Source organism: Gymnogyps californianus, chromosome 2, assembly GCF_018139145.2.
Source record: "Gymnogyps californianus isolate 813 chromosome 2, ASM1813914v2, whole genome shotgun sequence".
Lineage (NCBI taxonomy): Eukaryota > Metazoa > Chordata > Aves > Accipitriformes > Cathartidae > Gymnogyps > Gymnogyps californianus.
Window position 1 is genome coordinate 23,456,497 of NC_059472.1, and position 25,667 is coordinate 23,482,163.

Genomic DNA, 25,667 nt, shown 5'->3' on the forward strand with positions numbered 1-25,667 from the left:
CTTCATAGTCTACAATGACCCTAACAACTATCCGTATAATGCACTGTTCTTAATGGGGAAAAGCAATTAAGACAAAAAGCAATTGTGCTTTTTTGAATAAAAAGTAATGTACAAAAAAAAAAATCTGTAGAGTTAAAATGGGCATTAAAGATTCAGTGACATTAATTCAAGAAAATAATTAAAAAAACCCCAACATAATCCTTTGATCATTTCCTCATTTAATCAAATAGTTACATTCTACTTAGGGACAAGAAGAGGAAGATTGATACATCAAAGTGATTATATTACTGACCATTATAAATTCAAGTTATACTGTACCATCAGTTCACCATTAATTGTTTCCCATTCTTCAGCTGTGAAATCAGAAGCTGTGGCTGCAGGCTTATCTTTTCTCAGAGCTCTGCTCCTTGGATCTAAATGCTCAATACGCTTTTCACAAAACAATGTAAGTTCAGGATAACATCCCTCTTCACCAGACCTTTAAAATGCAAAGATATAAAAGTTACAAAAAGAACTAAACTGCACTGCGTCCTCCATATTTCTCTCCATGTGTAGTCTCTGTGTAGTCACCACAGTGACTGCAGAGGGCTGTTTTCCTGTTACAACTGAATTCTACTATCACCTAATAACATTTTGATCAGCAAATTCCAGTGAGTCAACCTTCAGCCACTTTCCAGTGGACATACATACACAGTTCAAATTATCATCACAGTGCTCATAAAAAAACGCGCATGACATTTTCAGCAAAAGTTAAACAGGTATGGCATCTGAAATTATCACAAACAGTCAAGCAAGATGGCTTCATGGCAGAACCAAAATCCAGTGGCAGCATTTGAGAAAAACCTGGCATTGAGTTACTCAAAACCTTTTGGATGGTTAAAACAGGACTTGGATTTCTAGCGTTATCATTTGGACACTTTTAACATGATTACTTTAACTTTGTATTTTAATTTTTAAATTAGAAAGTCACAAAGAGGTTCAAGACAAATAGAGTATTTAGGTACAGGTTCCTTTGAATTTTACAGAACAGGAATATAATTAGTAATGAAGGTAAGAAAATATAATGTTTACCTTAATACCCTGAGAATCTTTTCCAGGTGTTTAACATCTCTGCATTTTTCCATGAACTTGTAGTCCAGATGACCAATAGGTATTTGATATGATTTAGTGGTTCCTTGGTCCAGCAAAAATGGTACTGACTCATCACCCATAACTAAATATTGAAAGGAAAAAATGTAGTGATTCTGTAGGCACTTAGTTATATTTTGAAGCAATGCTAATTTAAGGAATAACCCTGCTCATGCTCAGACGTACTACTCTGTTATGCAAGCAGACCTATTGCCATCAAAGAAAAATTTCAAATTTGGAGACCTGATCACACAAACTGTTCTTGACAGAGGTTTACTGACAAAAGTGTGGTTATATAAGAGATATGTTTTGGAAAAAGAATATGTACAACTCTACTGCTTCTGCAAGGCAGAACAAGTCAGAAAGACTGCTTAAAGAAAAATTGCCAATTTTTGCCTACCACATTCTCTATTTTTCTTTAAACGCAATATGGTATTACCTATTTTCAGCAAGTGTGGTGAGGATGAAGGAGAAGATGGTGCAGGACCCTCTACTTTTTTCAGAGGGAAGATGTTAACCAACTCAGTGTATCTAACGGAATGATAAACTTTGCCTTCTCTGTAGCCAAAATAAATCTAATTGTTTGTCTTTCCTCACTAACTACATTTTCTGGGCCTCTGTTTATATTACTGTACTAACCTGAATCTTTTCCAGTAAGTCTGTAACTGATGAAGTGAGGTGTTCAAATTGGGCACTTCCTGTTTCCCTGTACCTTTGATCTGCTTATCTGCATCTTTTTCTATGTTGATTCCAAGCTCTATGGAGCAGAAATTCTTCCTTTTTTGCCCGTATCATATAGTGCTTACAGTGATCAGTTATTTTTAACAAGTACGATAAGGGCAGCTAGCTAGTATGTGATAACAACTATGTATGGATATAGAACACAATTATTTTAATTGGGTTTAATGTCTAGCATAATTACACATTAATTTGTAGTTGCACAAAAATGTTTACAATACAGTATCACTTAAATAATAACTGGTCATAATTAGGTATTGCATAAAGATAGGATTCTGCACCAAGAATTTACCGTTTCAGTACAGGAGAAGAAACAACATGCATGGAGAGACAAACGAATACAGGAAATAATTAGACAGGAATAAAAAGCAAGAGAGGCACTCATCACAAAACCGCAACGTTTTCTCCCGTTTCAGTATTTCCATAAATGTTAGGAAAAGGGAGTTCCCTCGAGTGCCCAGAGCAGCTCTCAGGCAATGCGGTAACAAGGACACCTCGGTTGCACGGCGGCACAGCACCGCCACAGCCAAACGCGCTCCTCTCCTCCGGGCGGCTGCGGGCAGCTCCCCGAAGCCGCAACGCCGTGCCCAGCTCCGCGGCCGCTGACAATACAATTTTCACCCTCCGGAGCCAGGAATTTACCTTAAAAACGACACCAAAGGCTCCCCTCACACCACAGCCGGAGCCGGGGCAGAGCGGCCAGCCCGTGCCTAGCAACTGTTGCTATGTACAACATGGCGCCCAGCGGCGCGCGGCAGGGCAGCGGGGACGACGGTGCGGACACGGGGCTGCCCTCCCCAGTGACCCCCCTTGCGAGGCTCCCACGGCGCCCCGCCGAGCTCCAGCAGCGACACTGGCGTCGTCCCGCGGACTTCAACACCCACCTGTCCGGTGCCGCGCTGCCGCCGGGAGACGGACGCGACCCGACCCTCACCTCAACCGGGGGACGCTCGCCGCCGCGCATGCGCAGCTGGGCTGTGGCGGAGAACGCGCTGCGCGCCGCCTTGTTCCGCCGGGCGGGAGCGAGGCCCCGCGGTCAAGGCTGAGGAGAGCGGCGGGAGGGGGCGCGGCGGCGCTCCCCGCCCTCCGGCTCCGGCTGGGGGGAGACAGAAATACAGCACATGGCGGTGTAGCTTTAATAAAACATCACCTGTTTGTTTTCAATGTAGTATTTAGCGTAGAACAACCAGCCCCCCTCCCAACACCGGTCTCCTCAGGTGCCTACACCAGTATTGCCCGTTAGCCCTACAATCCCCCGGCACTGTTTTCTGCAGCAGGTCTGCACCCCTTCCTGATGGCAGCAGATGCTCTTCTCTACATTTGTCTGGCAGAAGGAGGCGCCAGCCTGTCCGTAGTCCAGCCAAACCCGTCCTTTACTCCCACCGGACCTTTTGTAGCCCTGGTACTGCCCTCTCTTTAGTGGGCAACTCTCGAGCTCACCCTTCTGAGCAGCCGTATCAATAGCTGATCCCTTTTTTCTGTTGTGCAGGCAGAAGGTGCACGCTATGCATGCCAGTCTGGTGAACAAACTGATAGCATCTATGTAGTAAAAATGTTATCATTTATATTCGAGTGTATCTGGCTTCCAAGGAAAAACCTAGGTAAGAAATGTCTTACTAGCGAAGATCAGATAAGATGCCTAAGAAAGTCTTAACCAAACAGCTCCAAAACAAAATCTCAATAATGGTTTTTTATCCCCTAAAATGACCCACTGCAGTTCATTTATGAGCCAGTACACGGTCATGCAGTCTGTAACAAAGATACCTTACTCTATTGATAAGAGTTAAACACATTATCTCAACATTAACAGCATCATTAGCACCATGAAAATTGAGATTTGGAAGCCCTTAAGGAGGCTAAATTAGCATCAGGCACAATCCAGCAGTATTTTGTAGTACACTTTAGCCATAAGGATATTTTAGTATTACTTAACACACATTCCAGACAGACAGATGCAAAAAGTTTTAGCTCATCAATACAAAACCATCACTTTGATCTTTTTATTACAGACCACTGAGAAGTTACCTGAAAAGCAAAACAAGGTGCTATTTTAGTTTTGGGATGCTACCCAAATTATCTTTATAGCACAGATCTAATTCTTTCCTTGAGTACAACCAAGTCAAGAAGCACTTTGGGAATTTCTGTTTATACATTGCTTCTTAATGTTTACCTTGCCTCCCTCCCCTCTTGTTTTCTGCAAGATTATTTTTTTGACACTTCCTCCACAACTGGGTGCCTGAATTGGGTGCTCTCAAGTCCTTTGAGATTTGCTCTTTTGAAATCCAGATCTGTGTTTCAGACCTAGCCTTGTGTAGCCTTCTATTTATTTTCAGTGGAATTTATTCAAACCACAGTTATTGTATGCAATTCATAGAGTCCAAAGAACTTGAACAAAGTTAAAATGCAAATAAAGTTTAAATTACAGTAATGAAACAAGGTTAACTCAAAAAGAATACAGTACCACTGAACTTAAAAAAAACCTACTGCATACTCTGACTACAATTTAAACAACAGCTTTAGAAATATATTGCTGGAAGACAATATAGGCAAAATTTAATATCACAGTAAACTTTAACATTTCAATCTCTTAAAACACAAATAAGAGTGTGCATTTGTACATGAGCAAAGTTATTAGAAAGATTAAACTGCATCATGAAGTCACTATATCTTCAGCAGACATCATCGGGCATCAAAAACCACCACTGGAATAGTGCAGTTAAAGGAAAAAAACGTGTTGTGGTTGAAAAAAGATCAGGGAGAAAAAAGATGGGCGGGGGAGAAAGAGAGACTGTCTAAATCTAAAGTCACAACTAACTACATAAAAGCATTTCAAAACTCGTCTTTCATTAACCCCACAACACTTTCCTTTTCTTAAAAGGCTGAATAATACCAACAATTCACAGTACATCACCCAGCAGACTATCATAGCTTATTATATTTTGCATAGAAAACAGAAAAAAAGAGAGAAAGTGCCAGGAAAGAAAACAAGGTGCCCAATCACACTGCAGAGACTTCCCTATAGTACTTTGCTCTACTGTACTGATTTTTGGCCTTGAAGAATTCTTACATAATTGCTCAAATCTTCCATTCTGTTTTCCTTAAATACCTTGTCTCCATCCACAGCTTCCCAAATGCATTCAAGTGGATGTGTAAAAGGATACATCTTTTTGTCCTTTTCTTGTACATTATTCTGTAGCCACATTCTCTGCATCTGATAGGATCTCTTGCCTTTATTTCATTTTCGGTATGACATTCTGATGTGATGGAGAAAGATAAAGGGAGTGGGTAAACAAAACCAGCATTGTTAATGCATAGATAACTTTCAGAAGTCTTAATAGTCAAATTCCTATTTGTGGCAAACAAACATAATAAAAATTAATTGTAGCAAATTTGTATCAAGAGCTGAATGATATCAAGATACGGTGCAAAAAAAAAAATTAGCAAACTTCACTTATATTAAGATCAAAGAGAACCTTGCTAAAAATCACCAAATTATTACTGCACAGAATACATTCCACTCTTGATACAACTAGACTGTCTACTAATGAAAACTTCAGCTCAGCCCCCCCAAAGCCCCAAGTTTGTTGTCTTAATAAAAGACAAAAATATTTCAGAGATTCCTGAAGTGACAATTCAAAATCACCCATTTTTAAGTTGCTGACTTATCTATAGTTAAGAGAGAATTTGACTACTGCACTTCAATAAAAGCTGAGTAACCATACAGCATTTTCCAAAAAAAAACCTCTCCCAGATGCACTAAATAGAAGGTCCACTGTCTGCATCACAAGCAGACACTTAGAGAAAGTATCCTCTGGAGATGGAGGACCTCCACACAGCAACACAAGCTCTAGTGAATTACTTCCACATCGCTATCCATATATACCCCATATATGTGTGTAAAGCTTTAAAGAACATCAGGATCCACACTGCAACTATTTGTATTTATGTCCTCTTCGGTATAATAATTATGCATTCTTCATTATTAAAACACCAAATCTCCAGTAACAAGTAAAAAAGTTCACTGATGTCTTTTCTTTACCTCCACAAATGTAAATCATTGGCTGCTGCTTTGGAGGCTGAACATCCTTCTGTGAATCCATGTTCTAAACAAAAAACACACAACATGCACACCAGTTTTTTGTTTTGTTTTTAAATTATTTTTTCAAGGCATACACAATCATTTCAGTATCTCAATCTCAAGCTAACAGAAGATTAAAAACTTCCTTAAAAGTAAATACAAACAAATGTCATCTGTATTTGATACACAGGACATTGGATAATTCAGGTTGGAAGAGACTTCAGAAAGTCATCTAGCTCAATTTCTCAAAAGCAAAGTAACATCTCAGAGCTTTACCAATCTGGTATAGAAAACCTCCAAAGATGGAGACAGCACAACATTTTCTATTAAACAGGATTTTAAACATTAAAGCCCAATGAACAATATTTTATTTCCTCCCTCCTGCCAATGGTAAGAATTTTCTTGCTGGAAACATAAAAATAAATCATTTCTTATGTATCACTCATGTAACAACAGTGCTATCATAAACAAGATAAGCCTTGTTATATTTTTTTTCCCCTCTGATAAAACACTAGCTAACCTAATCTACCTTTTCATTGATCTAAGGGATTAAAAATCCTGGGAACAGACTGTAGGTAGAAGAGTAATAGGAATTAAAAAAAAAAAAGCCCAAAACCCAAAAAAACCCCAATGGGGGACAAGAGAGAAGAAATTCCACCGTCAAAATCCTAACATAGGTGCGTATGATTACCAAACTCATCAAGAGTTTGATAACTCAGTGGTACTCTTCAAACACCTCTTAATGCCCTATAATGGTTTTGATTGTTCAGACTTATTTGGAGACAAGTATTCCTTCACAGTGTCAGACTAACTAGTTACATATACTCCACAAACATTCTACCAAGCTTTAAGTAATCCTATCCTAACATGTAAATACGTTTGCAACCATAAATTTTAAGGTTGTTACTGTAACCACTAGAGAGATAGTAAACACTTTTTTTTCCACCCAATGCAAGCCTAGACTAGAACGTGACTATCTCCTTATAGCTTTTTTGAGGTTGCTGTTTTCTGTCACTGTTCTGCCTGACATAGAAGACAAGAATTCCTAACCCTTATGCCAGTGAATAGCATTCATGATGCTTCTTTATGAGCATGACTCTCAGATACTTTGGCTTAATATTACAGTAAGAATTATTTCCCTGATCTTCACAGTTTGTTTCAGTATAAATTCAACTGGGAAAACTAGGGTCTTGAAAACAGGATAGGCTTGACAGAAACAGTTAATCCTTTGTTTAAGAGAGTCTGATCAGCACTTGACAAACCACCTTGTTAACCCCCCCTTATGCCACTCCATTTGAGAGAACTGGAGATAATTCATTAAGCTTTACAGCTTTCAAGTAAGATTTTGCTCTACCATAACACATGTGGATTAAGATGCCACTATGGTTATAGTCTTTTTGTGTCAGTACATTATAGTAAGATATAAGCAATCATCCATCAGCACTTGAAAAGAGCAGTATCTTCTAAAACAGAGAGCTGAACTAAGGAGGACCACAGTTGCAGCTAAATAACTTGAGCTGGTGCTGCTCATGCAGCAAAATAATACTGCTGCTAAAGACAGCAGCTACCTACAGCTCCGTATTTTGCAGGGAGGTGCCATGGTTTAGCCGGCCTTCAAGTACCCTGCAACTGTAAGTGCTGCTAAGCTGACACAGCCAAAAGGCAGCACACTGATACACCTACGTGCACTGGGGTGCAACCGTAACCTACCGCGAAGGCGTGGAGCACCGGCCACGCTACTCGTGCCGAGGACGCCACACGTACCTGTAAGAGAAGCAAACTCGCTCCTTCACGTCCCCCACAGCCCACGAAGCAGGAGGACGAACGGCTTTCCTCACAGCCCACCGACCCCGCAGCCCCACACACCCCAGCTCGCCCCAATTCCGCACCGGGGCCTCCCCGACCGCCCCGCGGGGCTTCTACGCAGGAGGGAAGCCCACGAGGCTGGGCCGGGCCTTTCCCTGCTCGCCACGGCCGCGCCGCCACACACACCGCCACCCCAGCCCGCAGCGAAGGGGACCACCGGCTCCGAAGAGAGGAGCCCGAAAACCCCAGGCGAACCCCGACCCCCACTCGCCTGCACAAGCAACTCCACCGGCCTGGCCTTCTCCTCGGCGCCGGCTGATGACGACTCACCGGGCGCCGGCGGAGGTGGGGCCTGTGCCGCCGACGCCCGTTCCGCGGCCCGCCCCGCGGCGCCCGGTGCCGCCGTGCCGCCCTGCGCCGTGTACATCAGGGCGTGCCGTTATGCTACCGGCCGCACGAGCCGGCGATACGCACCGCGCGGGGGCCACGCGTGCGGGGGCCCTGCCGCACCGCAGCCCTGCCCGGCGAGCGAGGGAGCGGCGGGAGGCCGGAGCCCCGGCCCGGCCCGGCCGGCTGCTCCCCGGCAGCGAGCCGCCGTCAGCTCCGGCCTCCTCCCCGCGGTATAATTAGGTTCAGAAAGTAATAAATACTTAGCTATCGGTGTTAACCACTTTGAAAAAAAGCACGGAATATTTGGTGGCATTTTTTAATATATAAGCTTTCATATGAATAGCAGCGTCAGTTTCCTAAGAAGCAAGTAGGCAGCTGCCTGGTTAGATAAAATAAGAACCAACGTACTCGATATTTTTGTTTGGCTGTACCCGACCTACTGTACATACTCGGGGAAAAGAATACCCTGTGCCAGGTCTGATCATACGGCTGCGGCGTTTTAAACCGCCGAGGTGTTTTACCTCAAGGTCCTTTCTCTTTTCAGAAGCATTTTACCTAAGATCCGTGGATAAAAAAACCACATCTTGGTATTTTACTCTTGTGGGCAGTATCATATGTACCCGTATTAAACCAAACTTAGAAGCTGCGATACTACATATTCTAACTGTAGGATCGCATTACGAAAGACGTTCAAATGCCGGCGATTCCCATATGTACTGAACTGAAATAGTACAGACGGGATTTGAAACGATACCGGTTGCTCTCAGTCACTGGCTCAACCTCGCTGGAGGTATGAATTCTGAATCTTAGATAGGCATTTTGTAGAATTAGCTATCTTCTCTTTATTCCTGGAAAAACTTTTAACCAATGCTGTGTTTTGTGAATATGCCGATTTAAATTACTTCATCATTCAAAAGGCTCCCTAGTTTAAGGAAAGGTCTTTCTTTTTCTGTTTCTGAATACTGAATAAAAGTTGTTTCCTAAGCACGCAAATGCATTGATACGTATGAAATTTTATCCGTTGTAATTTATTGATGTTTTTCTCATAGTAGCAAATCACCTTCATACGTGACCTATAGCTTATCTAAAATAAACTTGAGGAATAATAAATAGTTGCGGTTTTCCTAGTTTTGTATTTCAGTCAAACGTAATTAAAATACAGTAATGATTTTAGACAGCTCACCTGCTTCTCCATACCCCTGTGTATGAATAAAGCGAAATATAACTTTCGGAGTGCTAGAATACAGCACATGCAAGAAAAACGGTATGTGAAAGGCAGAGCTGTTCATCTCGATTCTGATTTCTCCGTGCCATTACTACCTGCGTCCGTCCGTCCGTCCGTCCCCGGTCTTCGTACGTGTGGGTGTGTACCACGAGTTTGAAGCAGAGGGGGGAAAAAAGGCTGAACCCTACCTTTCCTCGTAAATGCACACTAAGTAATTACCATCTGATAGATAAATAAATAAATAAAACCCAACTGGTATTATTTCTTGAGGCTCGTTTTGTGTTTTAAAATGCGTTTGTCAAACCGATAATTTTAAAAGGACTTACTAATAATACCAGCACGAAAAAGTCAGTTCAAGTTAGTTCTGTGAAAATAAGGTCTCCACTGTTAAGTAAGAAATCAGGTAATTGCTTGATTATTGGCATCCTTTAACTGTTCCCTTGGAAAAATAGGATGTTTTACCAGATCTTAAAGCTTCGGTTACTTTAGCCGTTTCTGATAAAGCTCGCCTCCTTCGAGAGGAGCGCTTTAACAGTAAAAACCCATTCTGATGGGCTGATAAACACTAGCCCTAAAGATGCCACTTGGATTTAGAGTAGCAGAAAGGGTTGGGACTATGTGGGAGGCCTCCACGGTCCCGTAAAGTGAAACATCTCTTGGGGAATTGGTAGGAAAGCGTGAGGAGAGGCTTGTGGGGCGAGGTGGGGAGGTGCAGGGGTCCTTTTTGGATGGGAACGAAATGCGGTCGCAGCCGAGCGGAGCGTGAGAGTGTTGCAGACTGTCTCACCTTATTTTGTTTGTTTAGAAGCAATGTTCTCAGGTTTTGGTTGGGGTTTTGTTTGGTTGGTTTTGGTTTTGTTTGGGTGAGGGTTTTTTTTGTTCTGTTTCGGTTTGGGTTTGGGTTTTTTTTTGTGACGCTTTTTGTTAAATCACGCTTTTTAGTGTGATGCCTCTGTGTATTGCATCAAATGCCGCGATTACAATTTGTCACATTTCTTGGATATTTTTGATCCAAGTCACATAAGTCCATCCGGGTTTGAGTGACAGAGACAGAACTTGCAGCTGCTGCGTCCCGCCTTAAGGAGCTAGCAAGCTGCCAATTTCACAGAAAAGGTAATTTATTTTATAAATAAATACAACTATTTGAAAAATAATTTCTTCTGATTCATGTGAAATAGATGATACTACAGAAAGCACTTTCGGAAAACTTGTATTACATTCCAGAAAGTTTCTAATGATTTCTCTTTCTAAAAAGGAAGGGGGAGATACCCGACAAGCCTTTCTCTTTCTATCCGTAACTGTTACCTTGTAGTCACACAAAACAACATGTTTTGTCCAAAAATGTCACAGTTTCCCCCGGCTCTGGATAGGTAACTTTTAAATCCGTGTTTCCTCAGGCCCCTCTCAGCCTGCCAGGCGCCGCTGCCCCCTGCCCACCCGCCAGGTCGGCTTTGCAAGGCTGCAGGAGTGGAGGTTGCCGAAGGGGAAGGCTGCAAACTTGCCGAAACTCACGTACGGGAATCACGTTACTTAATTCCGGCGTTCCTTTGGAAAGCCTCTACTTTGCTTCTTTAAACGGAGGTGTTGCTTTTAGAGGCACACACGACGATTTAACATCTCCCGTTCAGATCTGACATTGTTCTGGTGGAGGGAGAAAACTGGAAGTGTAAACAGGGAAAGAACGAGAAAAATTAGAGAAAAGCCGGGGTAAATGTTATATTAGTGAGGTGAAGGAGAGTAATACCGAGCAGGAGGAGAACACGGCGATGATTTATTTGGCCTTTCCTATGTCCCTGTGCGGCAAGCGCCCGCTTCCCCCAGGGGCGGCTGCTGCAAGGCCTGCCGGTTCCCCGCCGCCGCCAGCTCCCCCTGCCTGTTTGAAGCCAGCAGGTAGGTGAGCGTGCGTAGCCCCACGTTATCCTTACCGAGCTTAGGAAAAACAGGCACCCAAGTATTTTTGGTTTTTTTTAATTATTATTTTTTAACATAAAGATTACCTAAAACCACAGCAAAAACTGGGCGACATCACGGGGCATCTCCCACTCGACTGAGAGCTGATTTAAAGGAGACGGCACTTGACAAACGCTCTGTGATTGTTTTGTTGCTGGGCCGTCGGGCACAAATGTACTAATTAACTCGAATTAATTAGCACCCTTATAACTCAAGCTTAAAGGTTGTGGTGCAGATAAGGTTCATTACGTGTGAAAGCCTTTGGCTGGCCGTGATCGACCAGCGCCTCTGAAGCCACCCCTCAGCCCTGGCGCCCCCCGGCGGGGAGGCGTGAGGGGTCTCACAGAGGCGGGAAAACCTCACCCTCGCCAGGCACCTGAGAAGAACACAGAGTAGGGGGAGGGAACGACTCAGGGGCGCCTTTAGTGGTGGGCTGGGTGGGGCGGGGGCCGCAGGGCTGAAGAATAAAATGTGAGGAGAAAGGCGAGCCTTGCCGGTAACTTCTCGTGTCCCGGAGGAGCGGGCTCTCCCGTTCGGCGGAGTCGTTCCCCTCAGGCTCCCACCCGCCGACGCCCTGTCCTCGCCCTAGGGCGGCGCCGCTCTCCCGAGGGCCGCAGCGCGGAGGGGGCGGGGGAGGCAGTGCGGCAGCGGTTGGTAAGGGCGGGTAGTTCAAATCCAAGCGAGGGAAAGCAGCGGTAGCCGCACGCGAGGAGCCGGTGTGGGTGGAGAGAAGCGAAGCGGCTCCTCGCTAAGGGCAACGGGCCCCAGAGCCAGGCAGTGAGCTGCTGAGGCGGCAGGATTCCCGTTCTCTCCAGCCAGCCGGGGACGGGGGTTCCTCGCCTTCACCCCTTCTCAGGGAGCCCCGCCGACCGCCTCAGCTGCCCTCGGTGGTAGGGGACCTCTACCTCTGGGCTCTGTTTCCTGTGCCCAGCGATTTGCCAGATGCGGGGGTGAAGCTGTTGCTTTGCTCGTGTCCGGCATCCCAGGTGACTGAGAGACCCTCGGGTGCTGGTCCCTAGGTAGCCGTCAATTATCTTCATCGCTGGGTAATTAGACATTGCAGTGAACGCATATATATACGAACTGAAAACTGTCTCAGCTAGGTAATGTTTCTCTTACACCTCTCTTTTCTCTCCACATCCTTTCTCACTTTAGGTTATCAGTAGGGGTAAACAATACTTTGAATTCAGCACCTTTGCTTTGGAAGATCTCGAGTCGCTTCACAAATTAGGGTAAGTGACACACATCTTACAGGTAGGACTTAGCTATGCCATCTTCAATATTAACACCTTTGAAGGTATTAATGACTTCTCTGTTTTTAGATCTGGGTGCTCAAGGAGCAGTCCTCAGATAGTCAGTTTTACTGCAGATATGATATCTGTTTAAATAACAGAGAAAATATTCTTCTATCACCGAAACTTTGCCTTTTTCTGTTTTGTTAACAATGGTGAACGGTAACAAACAAGGACAGAAAACATCTTGTTCGAGGCATAAATGTTCAGTATGTGTTACTGGGGAATGTAAATTAATATCAGGAACAGGCGTGACTCCATTCCAGAGCTCATGTCTAAGTTATAGGCACCATTTACATTGCCTTCTAGTAACCAACATTTTTACCTCTTTAGGACACTTTGTAAGACTAAGCTTGTCAGACATTATTCCTTGTCTAAACATCTGAATCCTGTTCTTAATTTAGTTTGGGTGTCCGAATATGAAATATTTTGTTCCGTAAACTGCTAGAAAGTTTGCAGTTGACTTGTAGATCAAGTTGAGAACTACAAAATTTAGAATAGATATGAGAAATGTATAGAGCACAAGAATCTACACTTAGCAGATGTGGATTTTATTCCTTCCTCTGTAATGGACTTGCTGTGTGACTAGTCTTTTCTTCCCTGCACATCTGTTTTATGATGTCTAAACCAAGGTTAACAATACTTTCAGAAGTTACTTCAAGATCCCCAAATGAAAAGGGCTTGATGTTATGTATCAAATCTAGTAGATGAAACCTTTCTCCTGATAAAAAAGGAAGTGCTTATAAAACACTAGACAAGTTGTAAGAGGTTTTCTTAGGCATCTCTTATGAATATAAGTAGCACCTCGTTCTATTATGAGAGATGTTCAGCACCTCTGAAAGCCTTTCCCTTCTGTACTGTGTTTGTAAAATGAGACCTTATGTTAAATTAAATTAAATCTTAATTTGTACAACTAATACGTTTTGAAAAAAAATGAATGTGTATACAAACCTGAGGTGTATACTGGGGTTTGCTGTAAAGAAGTACAATGGACATTGTTCACTCAGTGTCTATATTGCAGTGGCTTCCCTATAATTTTTTCAAAGTTGTTATCGCAAAATCAATATAGTAAGCTCACAGGCTCCTCCTGCTGGACGCTGGCGTATTTACAGCATATTTTTGGCTTTTACTTGAGTTATCAACATTCCTTTAACTCTGCTCTGATCTCCCCTACAGCTGCAAAAACTTGTTTTTCTGTGATTTTTATGTTACTTGAAACACAAGTTTGCTTAAATTCCTTTATACTGTAATATTTTAAATTTCCTCTACTCTCAGTTGTTCATAAAATTAGATAATTTCTCCCATGAAATGTCTGAGAATGAAACTGCAAGAGTGAGTTTTCCTTTTGTTGTTTCTTCAGCATGCTGCCTGAACATTAAGTTTCTAAACCTGCAAGCCTGTGCACTTTTGTTAAATGTGTGGTTAGTTTGACTGTCTTTAAGGAAAATATTAATATTTTTAAAGGTAAGTGTGGGTATGTGATTATTTTATTTTGTTGGGATTGAGATTTTGAATAGCTGTCTCTAAATAGCATTCAAAGTTTAAATCTCTGTCCATCAGCATTTTTGCTAGGAATATCTCCTGGCAACATTTGCTGACTAACTGCAGTTCACCAAAATTCAGCATAGAAAATAAAACCTCTATTCTTTTTGTAGATTACACAAAGATAATGCCCTATTGTTACTACAGGTTTCTTATAGGTCTTCCTCCTTTTACAAAAAGAAGAGCTATGCTGATATGGCCCTCCGCTCATAGGATGAATAATCAACTGAAGAGCAGCAGTGCACTACACAGGGACTATTCATAACTTTTTCCTATCTTTTTAAAGTTATTTTCTAGTTCATGACACAGTGTTTTCAGCCTATTGCCTAACGTGTTGAAAAGTGATGAGATGAAACACTACATGCTGCTTGGAGTTGGTCCTGCACTGTCAAGGAAGTTATCCCTAATTCATGTAATAACTAGCTTAAAGCTATGCCCTCGTGATTTCTATTTGCACTGTCATTTATTTCACCAAGTAAAAACAGGGAATGAGGAAAAAGCACTGAGGGAAAACAGATGTGAAAGTAAGGTACTCGTAGAGGTAAATGGGAGAGGGAAAGGAAGCAGGCCAGACTTCAGTTTGTCATCTTCTTGGAATTATTTTCACATATCTTTCTTTCCTGGAAGAATTTTTCTCAATTATGTGGATGGATTTTTTTTGTTTGTTTTAAATCTGTTTGATTTCATACTGATATTAGCATGATTCTATAGGCCTTTATGCCAACTTCTCACAGTCTGCTGTTTAATGTCCTGTTCCTTTTGAACTTCTATATGTTGCTGTCTCCTCACAGTAGAAAACAAAGTGCTTTCTATATTGCAATGATCTTATAAAGTGCCTTCAGTATGGGTCAAAAAATGCTAATTAAATGTCCCAAGATCATCAAAGAATAGTTCTCCCCCACCCCCCAGGCAATTTGGGTTCCCACTGCTTGTATTTGGTGGCTTAGGGTTTGACTAAGTCAGGACTGTTGGGATATTAGCAATGTCTTAGTATTTGGTGTTTAAGCCAACTTTGAAGATTCCTGTTTTTGTCTGTTCTGAAAATTCAATCACTATTTCCAGGCTTTATGTTCCAAAATACCAGTTCTAGAGGCCAGTAACATACCTTAGTAAAAGGTGCCGATTTAAACTTTGAAAGTCTTGCAACATTGATGTAAAGTACTATGGTTTCTGTGAGAACAGCCCTCATACTGGCATTATTCATAACATCTTTTATACAGTTACCATGTCTTGTGTGTAGAAAGCAGCGACCTATTGCCACTCTGGTTAGGGTGGAAAAGCTCTGCCATGTATGAATGGCAAAAAAGTAAGTCTGTATTCTTACGTCTCTTATTTAAATGGGTGCATCAGCCACTTGTAACTTTTCTAGGAAAATATATAGTAGCTCTTAAAAGCTTTTATACTTACCAAGTTTGAAAGAAACTTTCTTTCTATGTACATGGTGAGAGGATGTATAGACAGTCCATCAGTTTCTTTAAAGTGTAAATCTTCAGAACACTTGGTTTACCCACAGAGCTGAGTAAAAGCAGAGAGCTTCTTTACAAAATAACATTTAAATGTTAAGGCAGATAAGAATGCACTGTTCACATTGTAACTAGAGGTCAAATTTTATTCCCTCCAGGGACTGTAGGGATCTAAATAATAGGGAGACCTGTTGACTTGTGACTTCATGATTAATCCTCTCGTTTTTCTTAAGGAGAAAATGCCTTTTGTCTAAACTCATCTATTACCAGAGCTTCAGCTAGTTCTTGAGGACTGAACTGTGTTATTGGTTCATCCAGCCACTAACAGTGCTAATAAAAATCTTGGTCCTATTGGAACAAGAGAGAGTTTTCTCACTGATCTCAGCACAAATGAGACTCTAGTTGCTGTGTCGTTTATTTGGCGTGTTTTTCCTTGGATAAGGATTGGCAGATCAATTAGCTAACTGAATGTATGTTTTAATTTGCCTCACGGTGTACTATGCATTTTAATCACTCATTCTAACCATGTACTTGATTGTAATTTGTCTTTGTGTTCATGTATAAGCACTGTTTCCACCAAGACTAATGAAAATACTTTTGTCATGGCTGCTAGCTTGATAGACTTACACAAGGCTTTCTCACTAATCTGAGGGTGTTTTGGTGACTACTTTTATCGTTTGTTTCAGAAATAACACTGGTATCTTCATTTACAAAGTCAAAGTGCCAAGCAGAAGATGTCAGACAGTCATTCAGTAATGTTCAATATTCTTAAAAGAAATAGATTAACATCTCCCAGCAGTAACTTTAAATACTCCAATTTTAAAGACACATGTTGCACTTCAGTATTTCTGGACAGCAGATGCAATGAGTCCGTAAAAGATCCTGATGTAGAACATAAAGAAGCACTGAGTGTAACAAGTTTATCATTGCTACAAGAGCATTCTGAGCACATTCATCCAAATGCCCTCTTTCCTGTGTCATCATCTATTGAAAATGAAATTAATTCTATCTCCTTATCGGAAAGAAGAGAAGCAAATAGAAGTGTAGATTTTTTTGAAACTCCTAAAGTGAGTAGAAAAGGCTCCTCACTACGCAGGAGGCTGCTTTTATCTAAGAGTGTTCCAGCTGGCACAACTGTAGGATGCTGTGAAAGACAAGCTAGTTCTTCAGGAAGCAGCAGGAAAAAAATATTCTCTTGTGTTTTGAGCTCTGAAGAAAAACTTTCACAAGCTGCTTCAGATTCTCCAAAAGATAAAAGTTACAAACCTCTGACAACTAGCACTTCAAAAACTGAAGACTCTAATCCTGATTGCCCAAAACGGAGACTTTCCTTTTCACAACAAAGGACCTCAACGCTAGATGAGTCCAAATGTAAGGACCCCTTATTGCTAGAACCAGAATGTTTATCTCCAATTCAGTGTAAGGATGTTATTGTTAGTAATGCTAATGAATTCAGTGAAAGTGTCCTTATGAGTGTTAGTGATGGGTTGCTTAGGACTCCTACTTACAGTGTGTTACCTGAGGTCAATGAGGGTAAGTTCCTGACTTCTATTAACAGTCTTGTAGAGAACTTTAACTTTGAACTGTGTGATATAAACTCTCCCCCTGTTAAGCTGGCAAATTACCCAGATCTTTCAACACCTGAGGATAGTGGATATAATTCACTTCATTTGGACAAATCAGGAGACTCATTGTCTGATCATGAGAGATCTTTCCAAGAGATCTTCCAAAAAAGTAAAGAAGATTCCAAAATTCTGGATAGTAGAAGAAAGACAAGAAAACTTGAACGAGTTAGAAGGTTATCCACTCTTCGGGAACAGGGCTCACAATCGGAGACAGAAGATCATCATGGCAGTCCTTCTACTTCAGCATGTATGTTAACAGAAGAAAGAAACTTTGTCAGTGAAGACCATGCATTAGTTTTAGAACAACAGCCTAGTGGTGATGTAGTTGTAAGTCACGGAGATCTCTCAAGAACTCCAGCTCTTAAAATAGTTCATGAAATTTGCTTGCAAAGACAAAGATCAGACCAAAATGAAATATCAGATAATGATGGAACAGAAATATTTGCATTAGAACATGTTCTTGCTGGACTTATTGGCAAGAAAATGGGCCTTGAAAAATTAGATATTTTAACAGAATTAAAATACCGAAATTTAAAACATGTTCTTGCTATAGTTTTAGATGCTTTGACAGTGGAAAGTCTATGCAGGTAAGTGCTACTGCTCTCTGCGCGCGCCCCCCCCCCCCCCCCCCCCCCCCCCCCGAAAAGGGGAAAATACGTGTTTCTGCAAATAAATTAGAATAACTTCTGGAATAGTGGGTGTTGTCAATAGAACTTGTTTGTTTCTGAGGAAATTAAAAAATTTTGTCACCATTAGCCAAGTGGCTCTTTCTGTGTAGTTCTAAAAATATATTGTGTGGGGGAATTAAAAAAAAAAAAAAAAAAACAAAAACAAAAAAACCAAAAAAACAAAAAGCCAAACATGGCAATTAGTAAACTTAAAACTAAATCACAGTACTTGTAAATTTTAAAATATATTAAAAATTTCTTTAAACCTAGAAAGTAATTTCTTCTCATTACAAATTCCCTAATAATGCATAGTACTCAACACATTTTCTAGATTTTTTTTCTTGTGTATTTAATTTGCTCGGTTATTCTAAGCACAAAGATGCTCAAAGAATTTTGCTTCATGAGTAATGTTCTAGATTATTTTTTAATCAATAGAAACTGTCACTTATTTCAAAGAAATCAAGAGTGCCATGTGTGTTATTAGTTACAAAGGGAATGGGAGAACAGGTGGAAGTATAAGGGCATGGATATTTTCAGAACACTTAACACACAAAAATGTGACTTTAGAAACAAACTTGGTAAGTGGCTTATGTGGAAGGAAGAAACTTATTTAACTTTGTAAATCAAAGATATGCTATGTTATTTACATTGCAATTGTTCTCTGGACTCTTCTATTATTCTATACAGTGCTGTGTAAGAGTACCTGAGATCTGTGTTTCATAACAATACGGTGAACTAGTATATAGCAGTAGTCTGTAAAATGACCAATAGTATATGAAATCATGCAAAAATCATTAAAAGGTAGTCTTACTACCATGACTTCTGTACTAATTGGCAAAAATGTGAAAGTTGATAATTTTTTTCATAAATTTGTTCCAGTATTTGGAAAGTAAGCAAAACCTGGCGTGAAATCATTGTACAAGATAAAAGTGCAGATAAGAGGAGAAAGTTGTATATAAAACATCTGAAAGAAGAGGCTGGGGTAAGGTTCATCTCAAAGGTAATATTTTTTTCAAGTGTGAAAGAAGACAGGTCAGAGGAAAGCGGAAACATCTTGTAAAGCTACAGAAAGGTACCTGATAGAGACAGTTCCAACATAAGTATGTTAAGAATTCTAATAGGAGAATGTAATAGCTTTTATTGCTTTTCAACTGTCCACAGTTTGAGTACTAGTCTTTCAACCATGTGAGACTTGTTCTCGTCCCCCCCCCCCCCCCCCCCGCCCCCCAAGAATCCTGTAGGATTTCTTCCTTGACTGATTCTGGCTTTAGATCTTAAACCCTGTTCGTACCTTTGTGCCATGCCATTCCTCATTTTCCATTTCACTCTAGTCCGCAGTGCTGTAGGACCCACTCTAGACTACTTCCTGCTTATTTTCAGGACTGCTTGTGGCTAAGCTTCTTCATGGTGTACTTGTGAACATCAGAAGGACATATAGAAGTTTTTGAAGAGGTATCTAGAAAAGTAAACATATTAATAGCAGTATAATTTTTTCAGATCCTCCATGTGGATATACACACACACTTCAGTGTAACCTTGCTTTAATTTTGACAAAACTTATATTTGCTATTTCCGTGCTTGCTATTGAGATGTGTCCTAACTCAGAAACATGAGGACCAGTAGAGAGTGCTAGAAGACAGTTGGCTTTTTACCCTGCTCATGGGACTTTGTTTTTAATGGTTCCTGTCTCTTGTTCCCTTACTAAATATAGACATTTAATGGGAAATACATGCACTATACAGAATTTCCTTTTCTAATGTGTGGTTGCAGAGGGAAAACAAAAAAAAGCAAAAAACCAGCTGCAAATCTCAAATGAAATAAACCCCTAATTTGCTTCCTTTTGTGTGTTTCTTCTTTCATTTTTAATTTATAAATTTTAACAGGAATATTTCTTGAAAGCTGAAGATGCTGCCACAAGACTTAACGTTCTCAATAGATCTGCTCTAAGGCCTGTTCAAGCTCAAGCCAGAACTCCTGTAGTACAAACACCACCTTCATACACTGAACTTACACCCAGGAAATGCAGTTCTGTTCCCCATTCAACTAGTAGACAGGAAGAATACATAAAAGTAGGTAGCTAAGAAACTCTTCACTTTCAGTTTTTAGAAAATTTTCATTTACAAGAACTAAGTAGCTCTTCTCTCCCTCCTCTTGCTACAGGTTGCTAAAACTCTGTTCACTGACGAAGCTCTAAAACCCTGTCCAAGATGTCAATATCCTGCTAAATATCAATTGGTAAAGAAACGGGGACTATGTAGCAGAGAGGCATGTGCATTTGAGTTCTGTATTTTATGTCTGCATGCTTTCCATGGGTCAAAAGAATGTAATAGTTTATCTGCAAAACGGAAGAACAAAAAAGATGCTCCTCCAGGAAGTGCCCAAAGCAAAAGAAATTTAAAAAGACTCTAAATTTGTAAGGCACGTAAGTCCTTACATTTAATTCCTTTTCCCCTTCTCCTGAATTCCTAATCTTGTTCATATTCTTCCTAAATACACACATTTTGAAAGTCTCATTCAATGTGTTTTTGCTGACTTATCTTGATAACTTCTCATGTATATATCTTAATTTAGTATGTTTTTGTTTTTGAAAAAAGTGAACATTTTAAAACATTTTATGTCTTGTTTTACCTGTTGTGTAGTAGCTAGGCACTTACTAACATCTGAAGTTTTTAATAAAGTATCTTAAATGTAGTCTTCAATATCTAGCTTACAGCACCTCATAGATGTTTAAAAATGTGATTCTTGTCTTAATGACAAATTAAAGAAATTTAAAAAAAATCTTTTAAATGGGATTTATTTATTGTTCACTTTAAATTACAGTAAATGTTTTAAAAATATCTTAAAGTGGGGGCACTAGGTACATATGCAAAAAATATTTCTACCTATATAAATGATGATACCTCAAAAGCAATATATTAGTTGTCTGAATTTTATATCAGAATAATTATTTTGTTGTTTCTCTTAGCCTCTGTAATGCAAGTAAATAGAATAGTAATTTCTAAACCAAGCTGATGCTGTGTGGATATTCTGTTGTACTGTTTTTTACAGAGTTTTTGCCTTTACTTGAAAGCTTCAGGTGATACAGTATATATTCGTATATCTAAATATGCTGTTGCATTACCCTTGTTGTTGTGAACTTACCTTTATACTTAGTCTGACTTCACTTCAGCTCCCAGATACCGGATCATCTTCATACTTCTGCTTGAATTAAAGGATTATCTACTGCTAGAAATCATCCTTTCTCTATCTGCAGATTTAATTAAGGGAATTCACTGATTTTGCCTTTGAACTAAATATGCTGATCTTTTACAGAAATGAACTCAATCTGCCTCTCAGACCTCAAGTGATTTTTGTGGTTTGTTTGGTTGTTGTTTTTTTTTAACTCCTAGCAATTGTAAACAGCTTGAAATACAGGTGTCAGAAGTGGACACAGTGCTTGCTCTATGAAGATATAATATCAATTTATTTCTCCAATTGATATGGTCCTACTTGTCCTTTCAAGGAGTTCATTTGTCACAAGCATCTTGCAGAACACTTGTAGTCAGCTGGTGTCTCTTCCCCACTCTCCCTCTGATTTTGTCCTATCTCTTATATTTGTGATGTTGTAACTTTACTGTGTGTATTTGTAGGTAAGCCTTATCATTGAGCTATTTAAAAAGTAGTCTGATAAAGAAAAAGAGCTTTCAACTAAGCAATAAGCTGTGTATTTGCCTCTACTAATATTTATTCACATATCTTTATTTTTATTGTCTGAAAATTACAAATAACAACTCTTATTTTTTCTTTCTTTCTTTCCACACAATCTGTGGATGTTTAAGACGAATCGACCAGGATAATTCACTTCAGGATGTTCTAGAAACATCACTTCTTATTTCTCATCTCTAACTGTTGTGATTTGTAATTTCGTTAGTACTTTTAGCATACTTGATTTCTGGGACAGTAGCTCCACATAGCATTTGGAAGGAGGAGAACAATATGGTTAGTAAAATGCCACAGAAGTTTTAGTACTAAGTCTATTAACCAAACATGGTATCATTAAAGAAGGGATCAACCCAATATATCTACCAGAAAATCATGTTTATTGCATGAATAAAGTTATCAATACTTTAATTCCATACTTATTTGTATTTGCTAAGCCTTTGCATTATTGTTGTCTAGGGTTAGACTGGTAGCACTTGAACTGGAAGACTGAAAAAGGAGTTTATACAGAATCTGTTCTGAGGGGACAATTGAGGGGAAGGATTTTGGGGCAAGCTAGAGAATATAGAGGTGTGTGTGTATATAGTTTTGGTTTAGGAAAAATGGCATTCATTACAGAGGAGGAGTATGCAAGCGGGGAAAATTGCTAAATTATTTGATTTGTTTAATATTTGCATTTCCCTAATTGTTTGGAACTTTAAGTGTTCAAGGTCTACTTAGAAGTTAATTTAGTTCAGAGAACTATTGGATTGGTTCTTTTATTCTTAGGTATAAAGTAACTAACTATACATTTTTAGAAATGTTTAATAGTTTCTATTAAAGGTTAAACTGACATGAACAAGAAGAACTTGCTAGGCAGGAAGTATATTACACAAGAATCTGAATGCATATAGTTTAACTTTATAACAACTTTGGATTAGTTTTGTTTCTTGTCATTGAACTATCAAATAAAATAGGGAATGGTACTAACCACAATGCAGAATAAGTATGGCATGTCATAGCAAGTCAGGCTGCTATTGGCATCACTGCATCTTACCTTTGCTAAATACGAATGTATTTTATGTCTCTAAAAAACAAAAGCTTTAAATGCATCCTTGAAATTGATGGGGGAGAGTTATGACAGACAGTGAGAGGATTTAGCTCACCTTCTGATGTGTGGTGTTGCAGTCCAGTCCAGAAATACAGAGGTGCAAGCCTTATTTTGAAAACTTTAGCAATAGTTCTGGAAGTATTTCTGAAACAGATGCATCTTTGAATGGAAAGCCATATGGGAACTGAGTTTAAGAATCAGTTGTTAAGTATCCTTTCCCTTTGAGGAAAAAAATCTGGTAAGAGTTGTGTGACCTTATCCAAAGAGTTTGCTTTTGCTAAAATCTGAATAATTCAAGGAGAATAGGGGTGGTAAATTGGTTCTGGTGTAGGCATTATTTCCTTTTAAAGGTAGTATCTTTGACATCTGTAGTGTCCATCCAACAAGAAGTAGCTTGAGAGGAAAAAATACTTGAATCCTATTTCAAAATTTTTAACATTTTTTTCCCTCCCTGTTTTGGCATGTTTAAAATTTTTTTTCCTTATAAATCTGTCTCACAAAAATCTCTTCTTGAATCAAACGTCTCTTGTTCAGTTAGGTCTATCACAAATGTAACTATGTTCTGGTGTTCAGGTGAAATGAGTTCTCTGCTGTTGTCCACTGCTACATTAGAGGTGGGGGGAAGTGAGAAAGCCAGACTTCTCATCTATGGGTAATGCTCCTCTCTGACAGTGATTTTTTTTTTTTTAAATAAAATTAGTTTTATGCCTTGACATAAGGGAGAAATAGAATAGTGATGTACTTAATGTGTGGGTAAAGGATAACATATCTAATAGAACACAAGGTATGTTATAGTTATCTAATAGCCTCTAATAGTTTGGGTGAAAGGAATCAAAATTCTTTCATGATATTTGATTGCTTTATTGACAGAAATGAAGTCTTCGGGGTAGGAGAGTGGAAGTAACTTTTTTGAGTCCCTGTTAGTATGCTTTTTTCTGTATACTGTATCCCTCAGTTAGTCTCCGTCAGATACCACTAAGCTATATGAGTCTGGACTTGAATGAAACAGCAAAGGAGAACATAGCTTCCTACTTGGTAAAAAAAAAAAAAAAAAAAAAACAACAAAACACAAAACCCCACACCCAAAACAAAACGAAAACAACAAAAAAACCCCCAAACACGTAGAACAAACCAAAGCCCACTCCCCCACCCCCAAACAAAACAAAAAAAACAAACAAAAAACCAGTCCATGAATGTCAGGGAGTCTAGGGATTCATGTCCAGCATCTTTCTTTTTCTACTGGGCTGAATTAATTCTCAGAGACCTGAGGTCAAGTACTAACACTTCTAGCTAGCACAGAAGAAGGATGCAAAAGCGGTCCTTGGGTCAAAATGACAATGGTCAAGAGTTTCCTAAAATATCCTGCCCATGATTATTCTCCAGCTCAAGAATTTTTCTTACAATTGACAACAGATTGTTGGAAAGGGAGGAGTGAATTGTCTTTCACGCTGGAAGATGAGGATAATGAGATTTAAATTAATGTTCAAGATAATATTGCATTTATTTGCTGCTGAAAACCTTATATTTGCAATCCTTATTTCCCTTCAGACAGGCATGATCTATAGCAGGAGGAGTGATATTGCCTACAAAGGATGCCCAGGGAATGCGTTTAGCTTTCTGAAGGTGATGGTTTGAGCCAGAGCTGTGGGTTTAAAGTCTAAAACAGAATTCTTAGAAGTAACTTTTTGCTGCTGACAGGTGTTGCTGCAAGAATCGTACTTCATAAATCTTTTTTTTGGAGCAGCAACCATAAACCTCAAGTGGTTTGTGAGAAGGAAACTGAAATTACTTAAGTCTCTGATCATTCTTTCCTTGGTGACAAGTATGGAAGAACTTAGGCAAAAAATTGTTATAAATCTTCTGAATTGTTTATGGGATAGAGAATGTTAGTATGTTCTATCACTAACTAGCTAACAATGATAAAATTTTGTTCGTTAAATTAGGGAACTCATCAACATCTGTCAGATTATTTTCCTATTCCATATATTGGTTATTCATTAGTACCCCTTAGGCAATTTAGGCCATGTAGGTTAATTTTAATACAAGCAGTAATTCCTTTTCTTTCTGTTTTCATAGGCACATGAAGAAATACAGGAGTGTCATATTAGAAAGGGACTCCTGGAGTCTAGTGCCAAGCTCTTACATCAACTCATCAAGTTCTGTCCTAAAACTGGATAGAATACTGTCTCATCACCTTTACATTGGAGACCTGTTCCAGATTGCTCCACTATTCACTTAACCAGTTGCCTTTTTCTTTTAGTATTGCTATTAAAATACCTATTCTATACATCTGTTCCTCCCCTTAGACTTTTTTCCCCAATGTTATCATTGTGTAGTATAAATAACCCCTCACTCTTTATTTCATTGACAAAAACCTCTGATCTTAGTCTCACCTCTTAGATACAACCTCTGTTTCTTGGATTGTCTTAATGACTCTTCACTATGTCTATTGAAATCTATTCTTTGAATCAATGCAACCAGTGTTCCAGGTAAAACCTCCTCAAGACCTTGAATAGTATTAGGGCTTTCTTTTCTCTACCAGAAATACTTTGACCAATGCATATTAAGATTAGCATTTCTTTTATATGTCTTCTGCACACTCGCAGTTTAGTCACTAGGTGTAGTACTCCCACATTCTTCTCTCATAAGTTTTGAAAAGATCCCAATTTTCCATAAATTCTTACTGAACCTTAAGTGCATAACCTCGTACTTTGTACTACTAAGCTTCAGGCTTTTTTTCTTTCTCTACTTCAGTCTCGTGGTGATTTAGTATTTGGCGTGATTATATTATATTTTTATAAGTGCAAATTCTTTGTCTGTAGTGAATCTTACAGGATTTTTTGATGGAAAACATCTAGCAGATTCTGTTATCACTTGTCAGATGCCCCAACAAAATCTGACTGCTTCTTGGGAATGGTGTGTTTATTTTTAGTTAAACAAAAACAAGCTTGCTTTTACTTTCTGACTTTCTGA

The 25,667-nt window shown here is 39.6% G+C and overlaps 3 protein-coding genes across 5 annotated transcripts in view; 1 reads left to right on the plus strand and 2 right to left on the minus strand.

Moving 5' to 3' along the window:
- SPAG1 (sperm associated antigen 1) overlaps positions 1–1,211 on the minus strand; it is a 45,652-nt gene extending 44,441 nt beyond the window's left edge. The window contains exons 1-2 of the mRNA XM_050892694.1: positions 1,072–1,211; positions 319–478 (exon numbers count right to left, since the gene is read on the minus strand). Of these exons, the coding sequence (XP_050748651.1) occupies positions 319–478; positions 1,072–1,211 (300 nt within the window). The remainder of the gene's footprint in view (positions 1–318; positions 479–1,071) is intronic.
- Positions 1,212–3,317: 2,106 nt separating this feature from the next.
- POLR2K (RNA polymerase II, I and III subunit K) lies at positions 3,318–8,051 on the minus strand. 2 transcript variants are annotated; one of them, XM_050891954.1, is made up of 4 exons: positions 8,022–8,051; positions 5,906–5,969; positions 5,028–5,120; positions 3,318–4,568 (listed from the first exon to the last, which is right to left on the minus strand). In XM_050891954.1, exons 2-4 carry the CDS (start codon positions 5,964–5,966, stop codon positions 4,546–4,548), a joined length of 177 nt encoding a protein of 58 aa, XP_050747911.1. In that variant the 5' UTR covers positions 5,967–5,969; positions 8,022–8,051; the 3' UTR covers positions 3,318–4,545. The 2 variants fall into 2 exon arrangements, with proteins under 2 accessions (XP_050747911.1, XP_050747910.1); XM_050891953.1 differs by lacking the exon at positions 8,022–8,051 and adding an exon at positions 7,655–7,673.
- A 3,848-nt stretch (positions 8,052–11,899) lies between these two features.
- Positions 11,900–20,690, plus strand: FBXO43 (F-box protein 43). 2 transcript variants are annotated; one of them, XM_050892184.1, is made up of 6 exons: positions 11,900–11,969; positions 12,471–12,547; positions 16,299–17,824; positions 18,785–18,887; positions 19,789–19,974; positions 20,066–20,690. In XM_050892184.1, exons 3-6 carry the CDS (start codon positions 16,347–16,349, stop codon positions 20,312–20,314), a joined length of 2,016 nt encoding a protein of 671 aa, XP_050748141.1. In that variant the 5' UTR covers positions 11,900–11,969; positions 12,471–12,547; positions 16,299–16,346; the 3' UTR covers positions 20,315–20,690. The 2 variants fall into 2 exon arrangements, with proteins under 2 accessions (XP_050748141.1, XP_050748140.1); XM_050892183.1 differs by lacking the exon at positions 11,900–11,969 and adding an exon at positions 12,136–12,361.
- Positions 20,691–25,667: the final 4,977 nt, after the last annotated feature.

Excerpts from the sequence above, each read along its gene's own strand:
- POLR2K (XM_050891954.1), bottom strand. The coding sequence starts at position 5,966 with ATGGATTCACAGAAGGATGTTCAGCCTCCAAAGCAGCAGCCAATGATT. Across the intron at positions 5,121-5,905 it reads AATGATTTACATTTGTGGAG|AATGTCATACCGAAAATGAA; the intron begins GTAAAGAAAAGA and ends CCATCACATCAG. Across the intron at positions 4,569-5,027 it reads CAAGAAAAGGACAAAAAGAT|TGGTGGTTTTTGATGCCCGA; the intron begins GTATCCTTTTAC and ends GCACTATTCCAG.
- FBXO43 (XM_050892184.1), top strand. The coding sequence starts at position 16,347 with ATGTCAGACAGTCATTCAGTAATGTTCAATATTCTTAAAAGAAATAGA. Across the intron at positions 17,825-18,784 it reads ACAGTGGAAAGTCTATGCAG|TATTTGGAAAGTAAGCAAAA; the intron begins GTAAGTGCTACT and ends AATTTGTTCCAG. Across the intron at positions 18,888-19,788 it reads ATCTGAAAGAAGAGGCTGGG|GAATATTTCTTGAAAGCTGA; the intron begins GTAAGGTTCATC and ends AAATTTTAACAG.